The 18,684-nt window shown below is 46.1% G+C and overlaps 1 protein-coding gene across 2 annotated transcripts in view; it reads left to right on the forward strand.

The window, feature by feature from the left end:
- The first annotated feature begins 1,201 nt into the window (after positions 1-1,201).
- The window catches only part of WDR35 (WD repeat domain 35), a 1,418,193-nt gene continuing 1,400,710 nt past the window's right edge, over positions 1,202-18,684 (forward strand). For both annotated transcript variants that reach the window (XM_069605912.1, XM_069605913.1), the window contains exon 1: positions 1,202-1,355. In XM_069605912.1, the coding sequence (XP_069462013.1) occupies positions 1,332-1,355 (24 nt within the window). In that variant the 5' untranslated portion in view covers positions 1,202-1,331. The remainder of the gene's footprint in view (positions 1,356-18,684) is intronic.

Below are 18,684 nucleotides of genomic sequence, written 5' to 3' on the forward strand. Positions count from 1 at the left end.
GCAATTACCGGGTCATGCCGCGTTAGGTGGAAATGATAATTGCCCTTTTGCGGGTGCCGGTAGATCCCCATTCCCATTGAGCCTGACAGGGCTACAATGGGAATGGGGAGCTCGGATGCACCGGCACCGTTAATAACGGTGCCGGTGCATCCTACGAGCTGTGCTCACGGGTGCCGCACGGCCTGCCAGGTCAGACCTGGCGGGTTGTCAGGCACCCGTGAGCACAACTCTTACTATGGCGGTACGGTAGCAACGGTGCCGGTAGCTTATCGGCACCGTTGTTACCGTACCACCATAGTTGTAATGAGGACCAGTCTGTGACTAAAGAAATGAATATCCATTTACAACTGCGGGGCACTTTTTCATTGTTGGCTCATAGCTCTCAACCATTTGTGTCGCAAAGGCGGGTGAAATCACCCGATTTTGTTTTTGGCGGGCGAGACGCCCATTGGAATGAATGGGCGTGCAGGAGGCTTGGCAGGTGAGTCAGCCCTTTACAAGGCGGATGACACCCGCCAAAAGCGTGTGAGTTGAGAGCTATGTTGGCTGAGACAGTTTCATGCTTCAGCCCGACCATGTTAGCCACCCCTGCCCATTTCTTCCAATCTAAAAAAAAAATGTTTTACATATTTTTTAATATTTTATGCTGAGCTCTCAGGGCCCCCCCAGGGATGCACCCGCGGACCCCTGGGGGGGGGGTCGCGCCCCACAGTTTGAATACCGCTGCCTTAGAGAGTAATGATTGGAACGAGGAAGACGTGGACTTGGAGTAATGAAGATTACTAGTAAATAATGGGGCATTCATTCTGCCAAACAACACCAGCAATCAAAGAGCCTGTCAAAAATTATTTTAAAAGCTTAAGGTTCTACACGCCCCTTTTTCGTGTCCTCGTTTTGAGCACCACATACAGACATCATGCACATCCCTGCAAGAAGCGGGGACACAGAAAATTACTTATCCCTTGCAACACCGCAATAGGGGGCCAGTTATTCTCACAGAGGTGAAACATAGCTTACGTGCTGCAAGTTGCCCATCGCTCTACTCGCCCTGGCTCCTATACTTACAATTCGTCAGTGTTTACTTGTACTTGCGATTTGTTTCATGCTACAAAACTCTTACGCATGCGCAGCCAAAGAACGGCGTCCCTGGCTCTCTCATCTCCATTTTTCGCTTCCGGCAGCAGCAGCAGTTACTTGGTTACCGGGACGCACAGGCGTGTGGGCGTGGCTAACGGCGCCATGACAGTTACACACCACACATCAGATACTGAGCTGTGAGCTTTTTTTGCTCCAGTAGACCACCTGCGACCCGGTTTAGGGACAGTCGGAAGATGTTCATCTACCTGAGCAAGAAGGTCAGTTTACTGGGCAGGGGGAGGGCATCATTGGGAGCCGTGGGCAGCAGGAGCTGCATAGAGAGAAGAGAAACAGAGACAGAACAAGCAATTGAGGGATTACCAAAATAAGCGGTGTAGTGAGTGAGCTAGAGAGGCGGGGGGTACCAACTGTTTGGGATGAGTAATTATTTACATATGTGATTTAAGTGATGGAGTTGTGCTACCTGCAGCTCACGTCCCCAGTGCTGTTGTGGAAAGTGCCAGATAAAATGTCCAAGGTGTCTAGTTTGTCTACCATGAGCAAGAAGGCAATCAGCCCTGGGAGGTGGAGGGATTGTATTGCAGTATACAGACTTGTTATATTGGACTGACACTATACATTCTGTGATGTTGCTTTCTGTATGAATGAATACATTACTTGGCATTGTGAACACATCATTACCGATAGCTTTTAAATCCTAACGTCTCTGGCTGAGTAGCTGGGAACTGAAGAAGCGCATGTGAGTGCTATAGGAAGCAGGCACAAGAAAGCTCAGGGTCAGCAGCTATTCAAGAGCCCAGTGAAATAGAGTAAGGGGTCATACAGTGAGGGATCTGAATCCAGATATAGCTGAGAACCCACTGTTAAAGAACACAATGCTGTGGAAACACCACAGCAGCATCAGAAGTTGTCTAGCAGCTTCATAAACTACTAGTATGTTTTCTGTCGTCCATCACGGCTATCTAATTTCTTCAAATTTGCAGCGGACACAGAGATGGGTTTACACCAACTTTATTCTTCCATCCCCAACGAGTAATTAACTCTGTCACTACCCTGTCCTCCCTGCACCATGTGCCTGCAGGCTCCCCCCTTAACACGTGACTCCCTCACAAGACTTTAGCAGGACGTCACAACCTCCCCCTTTTTTAACAACATTGTCACTTCTCAGTCCATCTCCTCAATCAGTTTTTCTGGTCTATTCCTAGCCCGCTGACGTTGGCTGGAGCCACTCCCTTGGCCTCGGTCAGGATTCGATCCCTCGGGGAAAGTAGATAGTTCTTCACTTGATTCTTCTCCATCTCCTTCATATGGGGCATCCCACCCCCTCTGGGTCTGAGTCCTCCTGTGGGGATTGTTGCATGACGATGCCCGGCATCTTTTTGAAATGTGAAGTGTTTCGAGTCACACTCCTTCTCTCTGCTTCTGCGGTGATGAGGGACCCTTTTACCTTGGTGACAGCCATCGGTGCACTGTCAAAAGCCGCCATGTGTTTATGGGTCCGGGGTTGTTGCACTATCACAATTTCTCCTGGCACTAAGCTGTTTTCACAAGCTCTACGGGAGGTGTCCGCGCACGCCTTTTCATGTTTTCTTTGGCTCGTGTGCCCGCATTTCTCTCTCTCGTTCTTAGGTTTCTTCTGGGGCCATAACATGGGGTAACTCCATATGTTCATCACATTGGAGTCTTGTCCTGAGAAAGGGGGTTCCTTATCTGGTTTCACCACTCGCAGGCCCCAGATGAGCAGTGAACATCCTATCCAGCTCCAGTATGGTGTTGGAGGTGGCCATTGAGCTCACTAGCTGGATATCTGGGAAACAGGAGTACTCGTCCATAGTTACCATTATGTATTCCCCTCCCTTGATGGGTCAGTAATCAAGGCAGAGAGAATCACCAGCCGCCGTGGAACTGTTCTTGGCTCCATGATCAAAGCAGCATCAGTGAAGTCAACATAGCCAGTGAGTTGGGGAGACCGATACAAGACTGGTCTGTGTTGCAGCAACGTTATATGGCGAGCAATGGAACGAACATTGTTAAAACACGTGTGATAAGAGACGCGAGTGAAGTTAAACTGCTGATGAGTGATTGAACATTAAAGTAAGCTACAATACCTTTGATGGAATGGTCCGGCACTGCATGGGTGCTCAATCGAAGGTCTCTGTAAGGTATCCAGCGGAGAAGTAAAGAAACAGTAGATACATTTGGTCCACGCCCGACGGAGGGAGACAAGTTGAAAGAGAACAAATAAACGTGAATCGAAGTGGTTCTGCGGCAGGTCAAGCAAAATCCTGTGCACAGTCGAAAGTCTTTGATTTTGATGAAATAGAGAAAGTAAGGAAAAGTATGAGAATTTGGTCTTAGCCCGGCAGAGGGAGACCAATTGAAGGTCTTGTGTTAAAGTGGGTCTGAGCCCAGCGGAGGAGGTCCCTGGGTGAACAGAAAATCTCCCGAGAACTGTACATGTGAAATCCACTTGAAAAAGGAACCTTGATGTTTGTTGTGTTGCATCAGGCCCTCTGAAATAAGAGACTTTGAATGGCAAAGAGACTTTGGTAGAGAAGGTCCTTATGAACTGCATCCTCATGCTAGAGAAGCCAGAGACTGTGCTAAGCTTGAGTGTGCCGCCTTGTCCCGTGCTGAAAACGTGGGAAAGGGAAGCCAACGGCTTGAATATCCTGACCTATCATTTCTTTTTTTTTAAACTTTTGTTTATTGGCAGAAAGTGAAGACAGGTACAGTACATCATACACAGAGAGGAACAGTAATCACATAGTCACGTTCGGGCATTACATCATGCACATATCTCACAACAGTTCAAAAGATGGGGGGGGGGAGGCTTAACAGTCCAGAGGGGCTAGGTGCCCAGGTCGTCTGGTGTCGGGTGGGCCAGCTCCAACAGTGGGGTGGGGCTTCCGTCCACCTCGTCTTTGTTGTTCACGTAGCTGCAGAACTCTGTCCACACATTTTTTGGGCGAGATGATGCAGGCAAGAGTACAATATAATCCTCCTCGCACATTTGTACCCAGGTAATGGCTTTCAGCCACATCTCGAAGGTAGGGGGAGAGCGGCGATTCCAATTCTGCAATATGCATCTTTTGGCAACAATTGCACTTATATTAAAAAAAATTGACTTTTTTTTTGCATTTTCTCGGACCATATTCCAAACAGCAAAGCCAGCGGGTCCGAGTCTACTGGAGACCCAATTATCTCTGAGAGAGCCCCTGTCACCTTCAGCCAGAACGTACCCAGTGCAGTACAGGACCAGAACTTATGCACGTGATCAGCCTCACCAAAGTTACATCTCGGGCAGGTGTGGGAAGGGTCGCGCGTGAGCTTTGCCACTTTATGTGGCGTGTAGTGAAGCCTGTTAAGAAATGTATATTGTATGCACCGGAATCTAGCGTTAAGGTAGACTTTTCGCGTGTATGCACACATTTTGTCCCACATTTCTTCAGTAATTTCTATTTCTAGTTCCCTGGCCCAGGCTTCACATGGTTTGAGGGATGTATTCCCTCGTTTTTCCAGTTGCATTTTGTATAAGGAGGATATTATGCCCCTGCCACCTGTAGAGTTTGCTATATATTGGAGTTCGGGTGCGTCTGGGGGTTCGTCTGGGTAGGAGGGCCACATTGCATGGACCACCGCTCTCAGCCTGAAGTATTGCAGTAGCTCAAGGGCAGAGCTGGAGTGTTCGAGCCGCCATGTTTGGGGAGTGATACATTTACTGTTTGGGAACAGGTCAGTTAGCGCTCGATATCCCAGAGCCTCCCAGTGTCGTACAAAGTGCTGGTCGTGCGTGGGGGAGAGTCCAGGGAACTGCCATATGGGAAGCCATTTATAATATGGATGATGGTCCTGTGTGGTGTTCAAGATCTTGTTCCATCCCATGATTTTGGTGGCCACAGGGTCTGCCTGGGCATCTGACTGATATGTATGATGCAGCACCAGGGTCATGATATTGGTCCCATCCCCTGCCATTTTCTCCAGTTTGACATGTGGAGGCGGGTTCGTATGTGCGTAGCATGTTGGGCCTGCGCCGCTATCCAGTAGAGGGTCAAATCAGGGGCCGCAAAGCCTCCTTTTTCGTAGAGAGGGGTCATATGTTGCCACTTCTTGCGAACGGCCCCGGAGTGCCAGAGGAACTGAGCACACGCTAGGTGGAGCTTTTTGAAATATTGCTTCCCCGGCCACACCGGCACGTTGGCAAAGATGTAGAGAAGCTTAGGGACCGCAATCATCTTAACTAGGGACAGTCTGCCCGCCAGGGACAGTGGGAGGTTGCGCCAATTAAGCATCTTGGCTTCAATGAGCCGCACTGTCGATTTGTAGTTCTTGGCCAGTAGAGAGGCTCTTGAAAGCGACACCTACACCCCCAAGTATTTGATGCCCCCTGGGGACCAGCGTAGGGGGTATTCGCATGACGGTTGTTGAGTTGCCACGGTCAGGGGGAATATTTCAGATTTGGAGTAGTTGATCGTAAAGCCGGAGTATGTGCCTATTTTAGTTATGGCTCGGATGATCGGGTCCAGGTGCGTGGAGGGGTTTCTTACATAAAGGAGTACATCATCGGCGTACAGTGAGATGATTTCCGGTGTGTCTTGTAAGCAGATACCCTTGTGAGTGTGACGATCCCTGACGTGGTCCGCCATGGGCTCAATGGCGAGCGCAAAAAGAATGGGGAAAACGGACAACCCTGGCGGGTACCCCTGTGCAACTGAAAGGGAGAGGAGACTACAGAGTTGGCGAGCACCCTGGCCATTGGGCCCGTGTACAGCAGTTTTATATAGGAGATCATGTTTGGTCCCACTGCCATTTTCCCCAACACAGCCCATAGATACTGCCACAAGACCATATCAAATGCCTTTTGGGCATCTAGCGTGAGAGCTACTGAATCCACTCTAGGGTCGATTCTGGACATTACATTGAACAATCAGCCAATATTAAGTGCTGTAAAACGGCCAGGAACAAAGCCACTCTGGTCCTCGTGGACCAGGTGAGGCATGAGTGGAAGGAACCTGTTCGCAATTATTTTAGCGAATATTTTCGTGTCCGTGTTGATGAGAGACAGGGGCCGATAAGAACCACATTCGTCTAAAGGTTTCCCGGGTTTGGGAAGGACGGTGATTAGGGCTTCCCGCAGGCAGGGGGGGAGGGTGGCTAGCCAGAGCGATTCGGTCCAGACCTTGTGCAGTATGGGAGCAAGGATAGCAACATGTTCCCTATAGAACTCGGACGTGAGGCCATCAGGGCCCGGGGCTTTATTCTTCGGGAGGTCCGAAATTACCTGGACTTCTCCTCGATGGTGAATGGGGTATCCAATTGCTCCATAGTGCTTTGGGAGATGAGAGTCATAGGGATGCGTTCTAACAAGTCATCCAGGTCGTGGGCATTGTGTTCCAGCTGGGGGCCGTATAGGCTGGCATAAAAACTAGCAAAGGTGTCAGTAATGGCTTGGTCTGACCAGTGTCACTGGCCCTGCTCATCCAGAATGCTGTCTATCTGGGATCTACCCCCTTCCGCGTGCACTATTTTGGCCAGGGTTCTACCGGGTCTTTCCCCCCTCCCCATATCTTCGGGCAGCCACGGGGTGGGCAAAATACCGTACCTCGCTCAGGGCATGGGATTCGAAGAGTTCCAGTTCTGTCCTAATTTTCGCTAGGGTTGCTGGAGCAGGCCCTGCGGCGTGTTCTTGTTCTAGGGTTTTAAGTTTTTTTTCGGAATTAGTTAGGGCCTGCCTTATGGCCTTGAGAACCCCGGCCTCCCTTGAGATGCACATCCCCCTGATGTATACCTTGAATGCCTCTCACCGGATCCCCTCCGGTGTGTCCTGCGCTTTGTTGTTCTCGAAGAAAGTGTGTATATCTGAGAGGATGTCTGCTTTAAAGACAATGTCGGATAAGGCCTCATATTTAAACCGCCAGGCGGGGCGGGGGGCCAGGGTGTTCCCAAGTTGAATCTGTAGTAGCACGGGAGAGTGATCAGAGAGCGTGCGTGGGAGAATCTCAACTTCCTTCACCCTGCCCACCAGGCACCCATAGAGAAGGAACACATCTATTCTCGAGGTGCTGTTATGTACTGTAGAGTAAAAGATGTAGTCTCTAACCTGGGGGTGGAGCGTCCTCCACACGTCATGTAGATGGAGGGAGTCCATGTATGCGAGGAGTCTTTTGGCCGCTTGAGTCATGACCCTGCGGGTCGCTGAAGTCCTATCTAGGACATTGTCGAATATGAGATTCATGTCTCCCCCCCCCCATATAATGGGAACCTCCACATACCTCATAAGGATGGCGGACAGGGCATCAATGAATTCAGGCGAGTCGGTATTGGGGCCGTAGGAGTTCACAAGCAAACATTCTTCATTATCCAAAGTGCAGTGGAGAATAACATATCTGCCCTCTGTATCAATGTGGGGTGTGTGAAGTGCAAATTTTACCGATTTGTGGATGAGGGTCTAGACCCCTCTGGACTGAGTAGAGAATTGGGTGTAGAATCTGTTCGAGCCCAAGGATTGTGCGAGGTTGGATGATAGGTGTTTCAAAGCGTGGGTCTCCTGCAGCATAAGCACCTTGATCCCGTGCCTCTGCGCATATGCCGCAATTCTGCATGACTTTGTGAAATCTGTCAATCCCTGGACATTCCATGTCATTATTTTAATAGCCATATTGACAGTTACGGGACATCCCAATCAAAGGATTTGTCTCTGTCTAACTTGGTATGTATTGCAGTGGCGTAAGTGCGCCTCTCAACAGAACCAGTCCTTCCTTTCCTGCCGATTTTATGATAAGTCCCCAACTCCCCCCCCCCCCCTCACCGCCCGAACCAAACTAGCAGTGCATAAGTACCCACCCTTGGAGTGCCCAACTGCGTGCCATCCCCAACTGGGCGACGCTTGACCAATAGCCCAACAGGGGCTTAACCATAAAGACTCCGCCTTTAACGACATTGCAGCTGCAGTGGGGGCTACCGCTGCCGTTGACCCACATTGGTGACACATATCATGAAATACATCATTAATCTTGAAACAGCTAACAAATGAGGTAATTACAAAATAGCAAGTATGTTCTTAGGTAATAAAACTGAACAAACACCGGCCCAGTCCAGTGCCAGGCTGTATGGCTCGCGTATCAAGGCATGGGCCCAGTGCGCGCCATTCTGGTTAGGATGTCAAAGGGTGTACCCCCACCAAAGAGGACGCACAAGTATCTAAACATGAGGGCTGTGTCAGGCCCGGGCAGAAGTAGAGGAGGGGGGGCAGATACACCCCGGGGGGGCAGAGTTAAGGTGTGGGACAACTGGTGGGGCTTCCGAAGGACCATGAGAGCCTTTACCACAGTCATCGACACTGGTTCGTCCGCCAGAGAACGCCCGGGGGATCAATTACAGAATGGCCACAGCAGTAGCACCCATTTGCCTTAATCGTTGACCATTAGTTCGTCCGGGGGTTCTGTTAGAGGGATTTGTGCCTCGATGAACTTGACTGCCTCGTCCGGGGCCGTGAAGAAATAGAGTTTGTTGCGAAGAGTGAATTTCAGGCGAGCAGGGAAAAGCATTGCATACTCAATTTTTCTATCGCGTAGCATTTTCTTTACGCCTCCAAATTGCCGTCGTTCCATCTGTACGCTCACTGAAAAGTCAGGGAAGATCCTGATGGTTTGTGATTCTAGCCTTAGTTCCCCCTTTTCTCTGGCCAGGCGAAGAATGTGGTCTCCATCCTTGTAGCTCAACAGTTTTGCAATTATTGGCCTAGGAAAGTCTCCTGGTTTGGGCCGGGGCGCTAGTGAGTGGTGGGCTCGCTCAACAGTGAAAAATGGTGACAACTCAGGATTACCAAGGAGGTCTTTGAGTAATTGCTCAACCGCAAGCTCCATTCGACCCTTTAGTGCCGACTCGGGAACCCCCACTATGCGAATGTTATTCCTTCGCGACCTAGATTCTAGGTCGTCATACTTAGCTTTGACCTTCTTCATGTCACGCACAAGTTCTGTGACTGTGTTCTGTAGGGCATGCACATTGTCCACATTAGTGCCAATTCTTTGCTCTGCTTCAGTGATCCTGGCCCCGTGTTGGTCTAGTTTCGTTCTTAGAGAGGCGACATTAGCGTTGATATCGTCCAGTTTTTCATGGAAGGCTGCAAAGTTTTTGCCCATGGACTCCATCAACGTGGTTAGATCGGGTTGCGGGGGGTCCGGCAGCATGTCCACATCCTCCTGTCCCATATAGGAGGACGCTTGATCGGCTCTAGGCGCTGCCTTAGCAAATTTGTCCATGGCCCCAACCTTGTTGGCCCCCCTCGATCTGTTGGACATTGCAGTGGTGGGTGGCAGCACTGCACTTGGTGGTTTTGCTGGTCGTCGTGGGACAGGAGTGCCGCAATGGGATGAGTAGTGTGCCACTGGTGTCAGTATACAGGTGTCTTAAGCTTGGACGTGCAGGTATTGGCTCCGGATGGAGGGGAGACAGAAGGCACGCGGCAGGGTGGCGGTGATGCGGCAGTACCCAACAAACGCCCCGCGGTGGCAGCAGGCACCCCAAGTGGGCACCAAGTGGGCCTTTATGCAAAAAGTGACACTCCTTCGACTGCTGCGTAGGTGCGCTGGGTGATAAACTGGCGAAGCAGGGCGGTTTCCCACTGGTCCTGGCGCACTTGTTGTAATGGAGGGTCCCAGCAGTTTAACCATGCGCTGCCCCAAGCCCGGGTGTTTGGGGTGTTGGAGGGAGGGTCCCCCGCTGCAAGGCACGGGGGTCCGGTCCATCACCGCAGGGCCGGGCTAGTGAAGCTCTGGGGACGTGCACTTCCCTTCCAGGAGCGAGATCTTCAGTGTGAGCGGGCGGTGAGGAACACGGATAGGGGAGGGAGCCAGGCCGCGGGCGTCTCGCCGAACAAGCGGCGGCGCCAAAAAACAGCCGCCCCCATCAGGGGCACCTACCGTCACCGCCCGCCGTCGGCTAGGGTCCGCGGCGGAAGAAGGGCGGCACCAAGGGGCACCAGTCAGCTGCCCAGCCCCCGGTATGTCCATGGCTGCCCCGCGGCACTCCGGAACTCCAGGGGGGCTCGTCAGCAACGCACGCCTTCCCTCAGCAGGCCAGCACGGCCCAGGTCCCGCCGCCCACCATCAGCCAGGGAGGCAGGCCACGCGGCCCGTGGCGTAGTCAAACGTATCTTCGCCCCGGCTGGTCGGATCTCGGCGGTTTCTGTCTCTGTGTGTGCGCAGCAGTCCCGGGATGCCTAGGATGGCTTTAGTTGGGGCGTATATAGCAGGATTCCGCCATTGTCTGCGGATTGTAGACCGTGGGTCACGGAGCTCCAAAGCTAGGCAGCCATCTTGCTGGCTGCTCAACAGCGCCCCCCGACCTATCATTTCTTGAACACTTTTCTTTTGCATAAACATTGTTTCCCAAACTATTTGAATTCAGAAGTAAGGATTGGCAATAGGTTTATTAGTATAGGCCTTTTTATTTTGAAAGACACCACTCGGACTACGTTTTATTATTTGATGGTCGTAGCTTGATCCCATCTTTAAATCTAGGATTAGATAGGTGTTTTTGAAACCCATTTGAAGTTCAATAAACACCCTTGAACTGTGATCACTTGTGTCTATCTTACTGTTTGATACCATGCCTTGCTTACACCCTACAGAGGCAAATGAATGCCCTTTAACTTTATACTATTAAAAAAGACATGGAAATCAATCCTGCTAAATCATAAATTCTGGTCATTTCTCCATATTAAATAAAAGTCAACTTTGTATGGCGATTAAACCTGACAAATCTACAGGTGGTTGACCATTTAACATAGCCTTAGCTTTCCAATTTATGAGAGCGTCAAGTAAACATACATATGGAAAGGTTTGAGCTAAGACAGTAGCCCTGGCATCTCAAGCAAGACAACTTAACAAAAAGTATGTTTGTTGTTACCTCTTATGAAATTCAATAAAGCCAAAGTGGTTCCGACTTTGACCATACAGAGCCTAGATACGCGGATCACTGAATAACCCTTTATGACTAACGATGGAAGGACTATTCTGGTCACATGTTTTAAATCTGTCAAAGGGTGTTCCAGCTTCAATTATTCGTTATGAGCAGGGTTTAGTATCTCTCGAGGCGATTGTCAAGTGGAAGATTTGATCTTTTTACAGTAGAATATTAGATCCTCTGCAGAATTATTTTGATTTCTTTCCCTGGTACTGGGATCCACTTCACATCAAGTCAAGGGTTTCTAAGTTGGAATAAAGTCTGTGGGGACTAACCAAAGTTACTTTATTGTGCGGATGATCATTTAAATACCACCATTCTGATGTAAAAAAAGAAGTTATGGCTACTGTATTGGTTTACAATGAAAGAGAAGATCATGAAGTGTAATCTTTTAAAATATGTTTCCCGATCCAATAAACCATTAAATACAGTGCCAAAATTCCTTGTAAAATGCCCCAATTTTACTTGGTAACATTTGTTCTTAAGACTTCGATTGAATTTATTTCCAACTCACTAAATAATTGGAGCCAAACTACAAAACTTAAGAGAGGTATGTTTGTTGAACGTTAGAATGTAAAACTGTTATGAGTTTAGTAATTCTCACGCTTTCTACATGACAGACATATTAATAACAAGCGAATTCTGGAATCGGATTTTAGAAGGAAATGAATATCCTCTAATTTGAGCTACTATGCGGTTTTTACTGTTGATGTTTCCTAATTCTTACTAATATGAATTTATTAATATTTTATGATGAAATGTTTGAATACCTCTTATAAGGAAAAACTTTTCTTATTGCAATGTGTCTTTTGTATAATTGTGAAAAGGTTTCATTTCAATCCATAGCACAATAAAACAAATATCCCTTCCTCAAACAATGGCTACAAGCATGTTACCATGTCACACAGTTTTGTTTTTTATTGCCTTATGCCTTTTACACCTTTTATAAGACTTTTTTTCACCTTGACGTTACTTTGCATTCTCAGACTTGAGAGTGTTCTATTCAGAATGTATTAAACCAAGTACCATCACACTTTTTGTTGATTTAAAACATATGTATTTGTTTAAATGTAAATAACAACTGTAACACCAATACCCACCATATTTCATTCCACAAGTCCATACAAACATGTGGTCGCAAATGTATCTTGTGGAGCCTAGTGAGATTCTTTAAGGCTACCGTTTATTCCAACAAAAAACAAGTAACTATCATTGGTAAATTGACTTTATTTTGTCAAGTCAACGTTTCCCCGCAAGTAAAAAGAAGAAGTAAGGAAACACAATAGTCAGTTAATATTCATAAGCAATCCAATAACCATTAATACATGAAATGCAATTACTTTTAATGTAAACAAATTTTATACACTCATCATCAGTATTAATGCAATACTTGTGGATCTCAAGTGCCCTAAATGGCAGCCCGTGTAATACTTGCATCTTAATATACTTTCCCAATTTCTAATACGTGTATCGTAGTGTATCACTGTCTTTCTTCACGTGCCCTATTTATTTTGTATCGTCTTATTAAACCATGTTAGCTTCAATGACCTACCTATAATGTATTCCTTTAAATATACTGTTTTGGATGTCTTGAATCATATGGCTGTTTCAACAGCTCAACACTTCTTGATTAAAAGAAAACAAATGTAGGGTGATGTAGCAAAAGCTACACCAAAATCAAAAATATGTATACACTGATATCAATTCTACCATGTTGAGCACCCTCTTACCTATGTTAGCTACGTTCTCCCTATTGATTAGTCACTATTAATGTTTCTTCCTTAGTCCTTTTTTCCATATCTGTGAGGTAGCAATGACATTTAATTATGTCCATGCTACATTTCATCCAACTCCTACCAAAAGGATACAATTACCTCCTTCGTAGGCCTTTACATGGCCCTCCAAATTCCCCAGGAGATGTCCAGCCTCTGCCTGTCCCGTGCTTATGGCAAAGTACTACAATGAAAGAGGTGTGCTGTGTTCGGCAAAGGCTCACTGAAGGCAAAAAACAGAAAATATGATTAAGCGCACCCTTTCCTCTATTCATTACCCTGGTGTTAATTTACCAGTGTCTAAAAGGTTTAAAAGGTATGATTACCAAAAGTAAAGGCTGCTGTTTTAATACATGTATGGTACTGATTATAAGCCATCTTTTACTCTGGATGCAAAGGCATCAAATCAGAAGTGTCATTACGTTGGAAAAGTGAAACCTACTGTAGTATGTAGTCAGCTGGAGTCTGTTGTGGAATGGAAGTATAGAATGCATGGAATGTGAGGTGTGTGATATTATGTGGAATGGGAGATAGGAATGTTATGATTTAAGTGGGGACGGTTTAGAGAGCAGTTGTTCCTGCTGCTGGAGGCTGACGTAGTGGTGTCCGTGGGGTCTTCTACTATACTGCTTGGAGGCTGATCCTTAATAAAACCACTTAAGGATGAACCAGATTGAGTACGCCTCCACTTACTCACTTCATTTGGTGACAAGTGGGCAGTTGCGACGACTTTCAAGTAATGCACGGCACAAGCGATCCAGATTGGCCACGGTGAGCACAGCTGTCGCAGCACAGCATAGCAGCAACTCTGTGTGGAAATTATTTTGTGCGATATCCAGCGAGCAGCGGCCGCACCGCACCATGAGGCAAATGAGTAGCAGCGCTTGAAAAATGAAGAGGTCAGAGGAGTGAAGTGCATGCAAATTTCCCCATAAGTAAGGAGTTGGGGGGGAGGAGGTTTTGTCTTATTTTCGAACATCGCCCTAACCGGAATACAGACTCTACAAGCGCAAGCGCTTGCGCACGCACACATCAATGCGTGTGCAAAGCTGTATGGGGTGAGCGCTAATGTTTCCCCGACAGTGCTCCTATGCTTCCTAAAACAAGTGAGGAAAGGACCTATGAATGCTGCATACGTGCGGCAGCCAATTTAGGAGCCGTTTTGTTATATGTGGTTGCCTTGACAACCCTTTATCAGAAATGATCTGACCCGCAATTTTCACGTGATGAAAGACATTACCGACTCTAAAGTGAAAACGAACATAGTTATCTTAGTGCAGTATACCCATTAACCATTATTGACAAGTAACTGATTTTAAGATATTGCAAGATACAGCGTTTCACAACAAGTCAAGCCATCTATAAAGCAACAAATGCAGGACATTTTTTTTTCTGTTATTTCTTTTTTTTTTTTCCTCACTGTGAAGAATGCAAGGCGTAACCATACACCCCTCTGGACCATTTTTGGCCATAGCTTGTGAGCCCCCCCCCCAATCCCATGGAGAGAATGGGAAGAGTATTGGGGAATCTACATAGGAACAATTGAAAATGAACATTGAATGCCATCTAAAAAGAAAAACATACTTTTGCACTCCTTGGGCCATGAAGGGCTTAGGATTTACAGAGAATTACCACCATTAAGGATAGGTGAGGAGGGTGGATTTGATGAATACGAACAAGTACTCAAAAGATTGGATATATACTAGTATCCAAAAACAAATGTGGCAGTGAATAGGTACTACTTTTTTACCATAAAGCAAAAGATAGATGAATCTGCGGATGAGTATGTTAGTGCGCTCAAAAAATGTGCATTGACATGCAATTTCGGAAGAGGACTAACACAAGAGGATCTCATTAGAGACCAAATCATAATTCACACCAATAGCAATGTGGTGCAAGAAAGGTTGTGGATGTGCTGCGATCCTTCACTAGAAGAAACAATCACAATAGCGAAGAAGGTGGCGCATACCATGATTTGTACCAAAGCCATGAAAGAGAAAGGCAAGGATATGACGAAATCTGGAAAAGTCACAGCTGTCCGACCCAAAGAAGGGAAGGACCCATCAGTGAAATACAAGGAGCATACAAATAATGATCATGCTAAGGGAGTCAAATCGGAAGAAGTTGTGCAAGGGGAGAAAACTAAAACAATTAATGGAAGGTGTTCTTGATGTGGTAGAAAGGGGCATTATGCTAACTCGGTCATGCCCAGCTTTGAATAAGAAATGCTCCAACTGTGGCCTGAAATGTCATTTTGAAGTAGTGTGTAAAAATAAGAAGCAAGAAAGTCAAGTGAAATGGATACAAGAAGAAGATGAAGATAATGACAACGATGAACAAGAAGTGGAAGTCATCACCATTGTGCGTGGAAACAATTAAAGGGCTCACAAAAGCACATTTAAGATTGATGGTATAAATACAGAACTAATGGTGGACTCCGGTTTGCCATATACGATTGTCACAAAGGATAAATGGGAAGAACTGTGCAGAAAAGGATACAATTCAGAGCTTAAGAAGCCTGCTATAAGGAATCTGAGAGCATTTGAGGGGTCTACGATTAAACTGATAGAGTACCGAATAGCGATTGTTGAGTTCAAAGCGAGACTAGCAGAAGTAAAAATGTATGTGGCTATGAAAGGAGGGAATGTGTTAGTATGGGAAGACCACGCAAAGTTAAAAATTCAACTCAGTTCGGGGAGTAAAGAGCCTGTCTCAATTGTACTGACTAGCGGTATAGATACTGATAAGTATATATGCGGTAAGGAGAGAGAGAGAGAGATGTTTCCTGGAGTGTTCAGTGATAACATTGGAAGGCTTAAGGGTTACACGCACAAGATTGAGCATAAGCCAGGCACAAAACCCATGTCACATACCATAAGACATATACCCGTTGGTTTGAGAGAAGAAGTGAAAGAAGAGCTGGTAGACTCGAGGGAAGGTGTAATTGAGGAAGTGGATGCATCGGAGTGGATTTTTCTCATAGTGGTGGTAAGGAAGACGAATGGTAAAGTGAGAATTTACATGGATCTCAGAGAATTGAATAAGGCAATTGTTGTTGAAAAATATCCCTTACCTGTCGTATCAGCGATGTGAAACCTAGTAGGAGATTCAGACATGTTTTCTACAATTTACTTATCTGCGGCGTATACCAGATACAGTTACATGCTGAATAAAGGAGATATGCTACATTCATCCCGCCTTTTGGATTATATTGCTAAGCAGCCGATGACATTTAACCAAATGGCATGCAATGTTCCAAAGAGTAATGACACATCTGTTAGATGGCATACCAGGTGTACAGTTGTTCTAAGAGAACACAATGAAAGGTTATGCAAAGTTTTGGAGAGACCAGAGGAAAAAGGTTTGACATTGTAATAAAATAAATGTAAATTTGGCAAAAAAGAGGTGGATTTTTTAGGGCACACTTTATCCAAATGAGGTTATAAACCCAGATTCAAGGCTATGGAAGCAATTGAGAAAGCACCTTACCTGGGCAATAAGGAAGAGTTACACTTATTTATGGGTTTAGCTGAGTATTATAACAAGTCCATTGAGAAATGTTCTGTAATTACACACCCGTTGAGAGAGCTCATGAAGAAAGACGCAAAGTTTGAGTGGGTGGACAAACATAAGGATGCAGTTGATTGTGGAATGAAATGCATACGTGAAGCTCCTTTGTTGAGAGGTTTTGTTCCGGGCAGAAAATTGCTAATTACTGTGGATGCCAGCTGTAAGGGTCTGGATGCAGTGTTATCGCAGAGGGATGCAGAGAGATACTCAGTAATTGAGAGGGAGTTGTTAGCATGCGGTTAGGTTTGCGAAACATTACAGACAGTATGTATGGGGTGACAGGTTATTGATAAGAACTGACTACAGACCGTTAGTGGAACTGCTGACAATCAACAGCATGACCAGGGCAACGGCAAGAATTGCACGTTTGAGTTTGAGACTGATGGAATACAATTGTGAGGTGGAATATTTGCCAGGCAAGAGGAATTCTATTGCAGATTTTTTGTCTTGCGTGCCAAGAAAGGATAATGTGTCAAAGGAGGAGTTAAAATAAATTGAGGAGCAAATGTGTGGGGTAACAATAGCTTTAATTGAAGAAGAATGTGATATGCAAGTCAGGGAGGATTGTGCAGTAGCACTTTTGGGTGTTCTTTATGTGCAGAAGGAGATTACCATAATAAACAATCTCGGACCCAAATAAACTGACGGACTCAAAGAATATGGCAAAATACTACTTATTTTCTGATCCATGAAGTAGGGAAACCTGACGAACAACAAATCGTAGCTCACACACTCTCGGTTACACAAAGGCTTTATACCTCGATGTGCATCAGCTATGGCACCGTCCTACATAGCAAATAATAACCCCTATTGGACAGAGGGATTGGTTAGAGGAACATATCAACATATATTTTCTATTAAGTGTTAGTACTATCATAGCCTGTCCCTCTTCTGGCAGGCATGCCTTGAACTTACCTCTAAGTATGTATAATACAGATTATGGCAGCATAAGAGCAGGGGATTGGCTCCTGCAACAATGTTTGTTCACCAAGTGCATAGGCCCTCATGATTGGTTGGCATTCACTAACAAACCTGGGACATTCGGCTTGTTAGCAGCACGTAAGCAAAACAAAACCCAGGTGCAGAGAACAGCGTCAGACTACTGCCCAATTAGTCTACCATCTCTCATCAGCCAAGCCTTCGTCCAAGGCTTCTTCTTTGCACTTGACCTTGCTGAATGTTCTCTTCCCTGGAACTTTAAAAGGGGTTAAGTTACATCGTTATCTTCGCCTGGAGCTTATAAATAGGCCTTGTTTTCTGGTCTTGCACCACGTGTGAAGAGACCATGATTTTGTTCAGCTCACCTTTCTTTTTAGTGCTATTTCATTCAATTATCCTGGGCGTCATGACTCTCTTCGGCCTCTGAAGACTTGGTTGCTCCGTTTTACATATGCTTTCTGCATCTTTAATTGTTAAATACTTGGCATTCACAAATGTCTGTTCAGTTACTTAATATAAGGGAAATATGCCCTGCATACATTGCTTATCCTTGTTGACTCGCTTTGAACCCTGCAGTTGCTCTTGCTGTGGCATCCTTGCTCTATGGCCAACAGCTATTCTTTGTTCATGCACAAATTTGTATTTCCAGTGTCTGTCAGCTCTGCACCCCTGGTCTCTCTCCCTCAAGCTTCTCACTTACTTTTATTCAGAGCCGACGTCCATCTTTTCAACATGGCCGCTTTGCCATTTTCTACTGCAGCAAGCTTCTATGTGACTCATCTACCTTGCGTTACGGCGTATGTACATTTACTACTTATCTCACTACTTATCTTCTTTGTACATATGGTTTCTGCTCACTGGTGTACATATTTACTTTGTTTCTTCAGTTACATCTTCATTCTTTAAGTATCCTTACATCATTTCTGTGCGCAATTGTATCTTCTCCTTATGACACCTCTTTGCACCTGTCAGATTTTCTTTACAGCTCTTCAAAGTTTTGTGGTGTCTGCTAATCTCCTGCTACCACTTAAGTTCGAGGGTACATTCGGTATGGTTGTCTGAGTACATAACGTCTCATACTCCATACAGTAGTGGAATGATACATGGTGTCGTGCACAGTGTCTTCTTGTTCTTCATCCATTATGTTGGAGCTGTGGCGGCGGGTTCTATCATTGACGAACATGTCTGCTTCTCTACATTCCCCCCTCTTGTCTAGTCCTCGACCGCCTCAATTTTCCTAAGGATGGCTCGTTGCACTATTTGCAAGGTGTGCCCTGCTGTACATTTCTGGCACACAATGCAATTTACAATAAACTTTGCAACACGTTCTAAGAAA

The sequence above is a fragment of the Ambystoma mexicanum genome, chromosome 4p (genome assembly GCF_040938575.1).
Source record: "Ambystoma mexicanum isolate Mex_15411 chromosome 4p, UKY_AmexF1_1, whole genome shotgun sequence".
NCBI classification, from domain to species: domain Eukaryota; kingdom Metazoa; phylum Chordata; class Amphibia; order Caudata; family Ambystomatidae; genus Ambystoma; species Ambystoma mexicanum.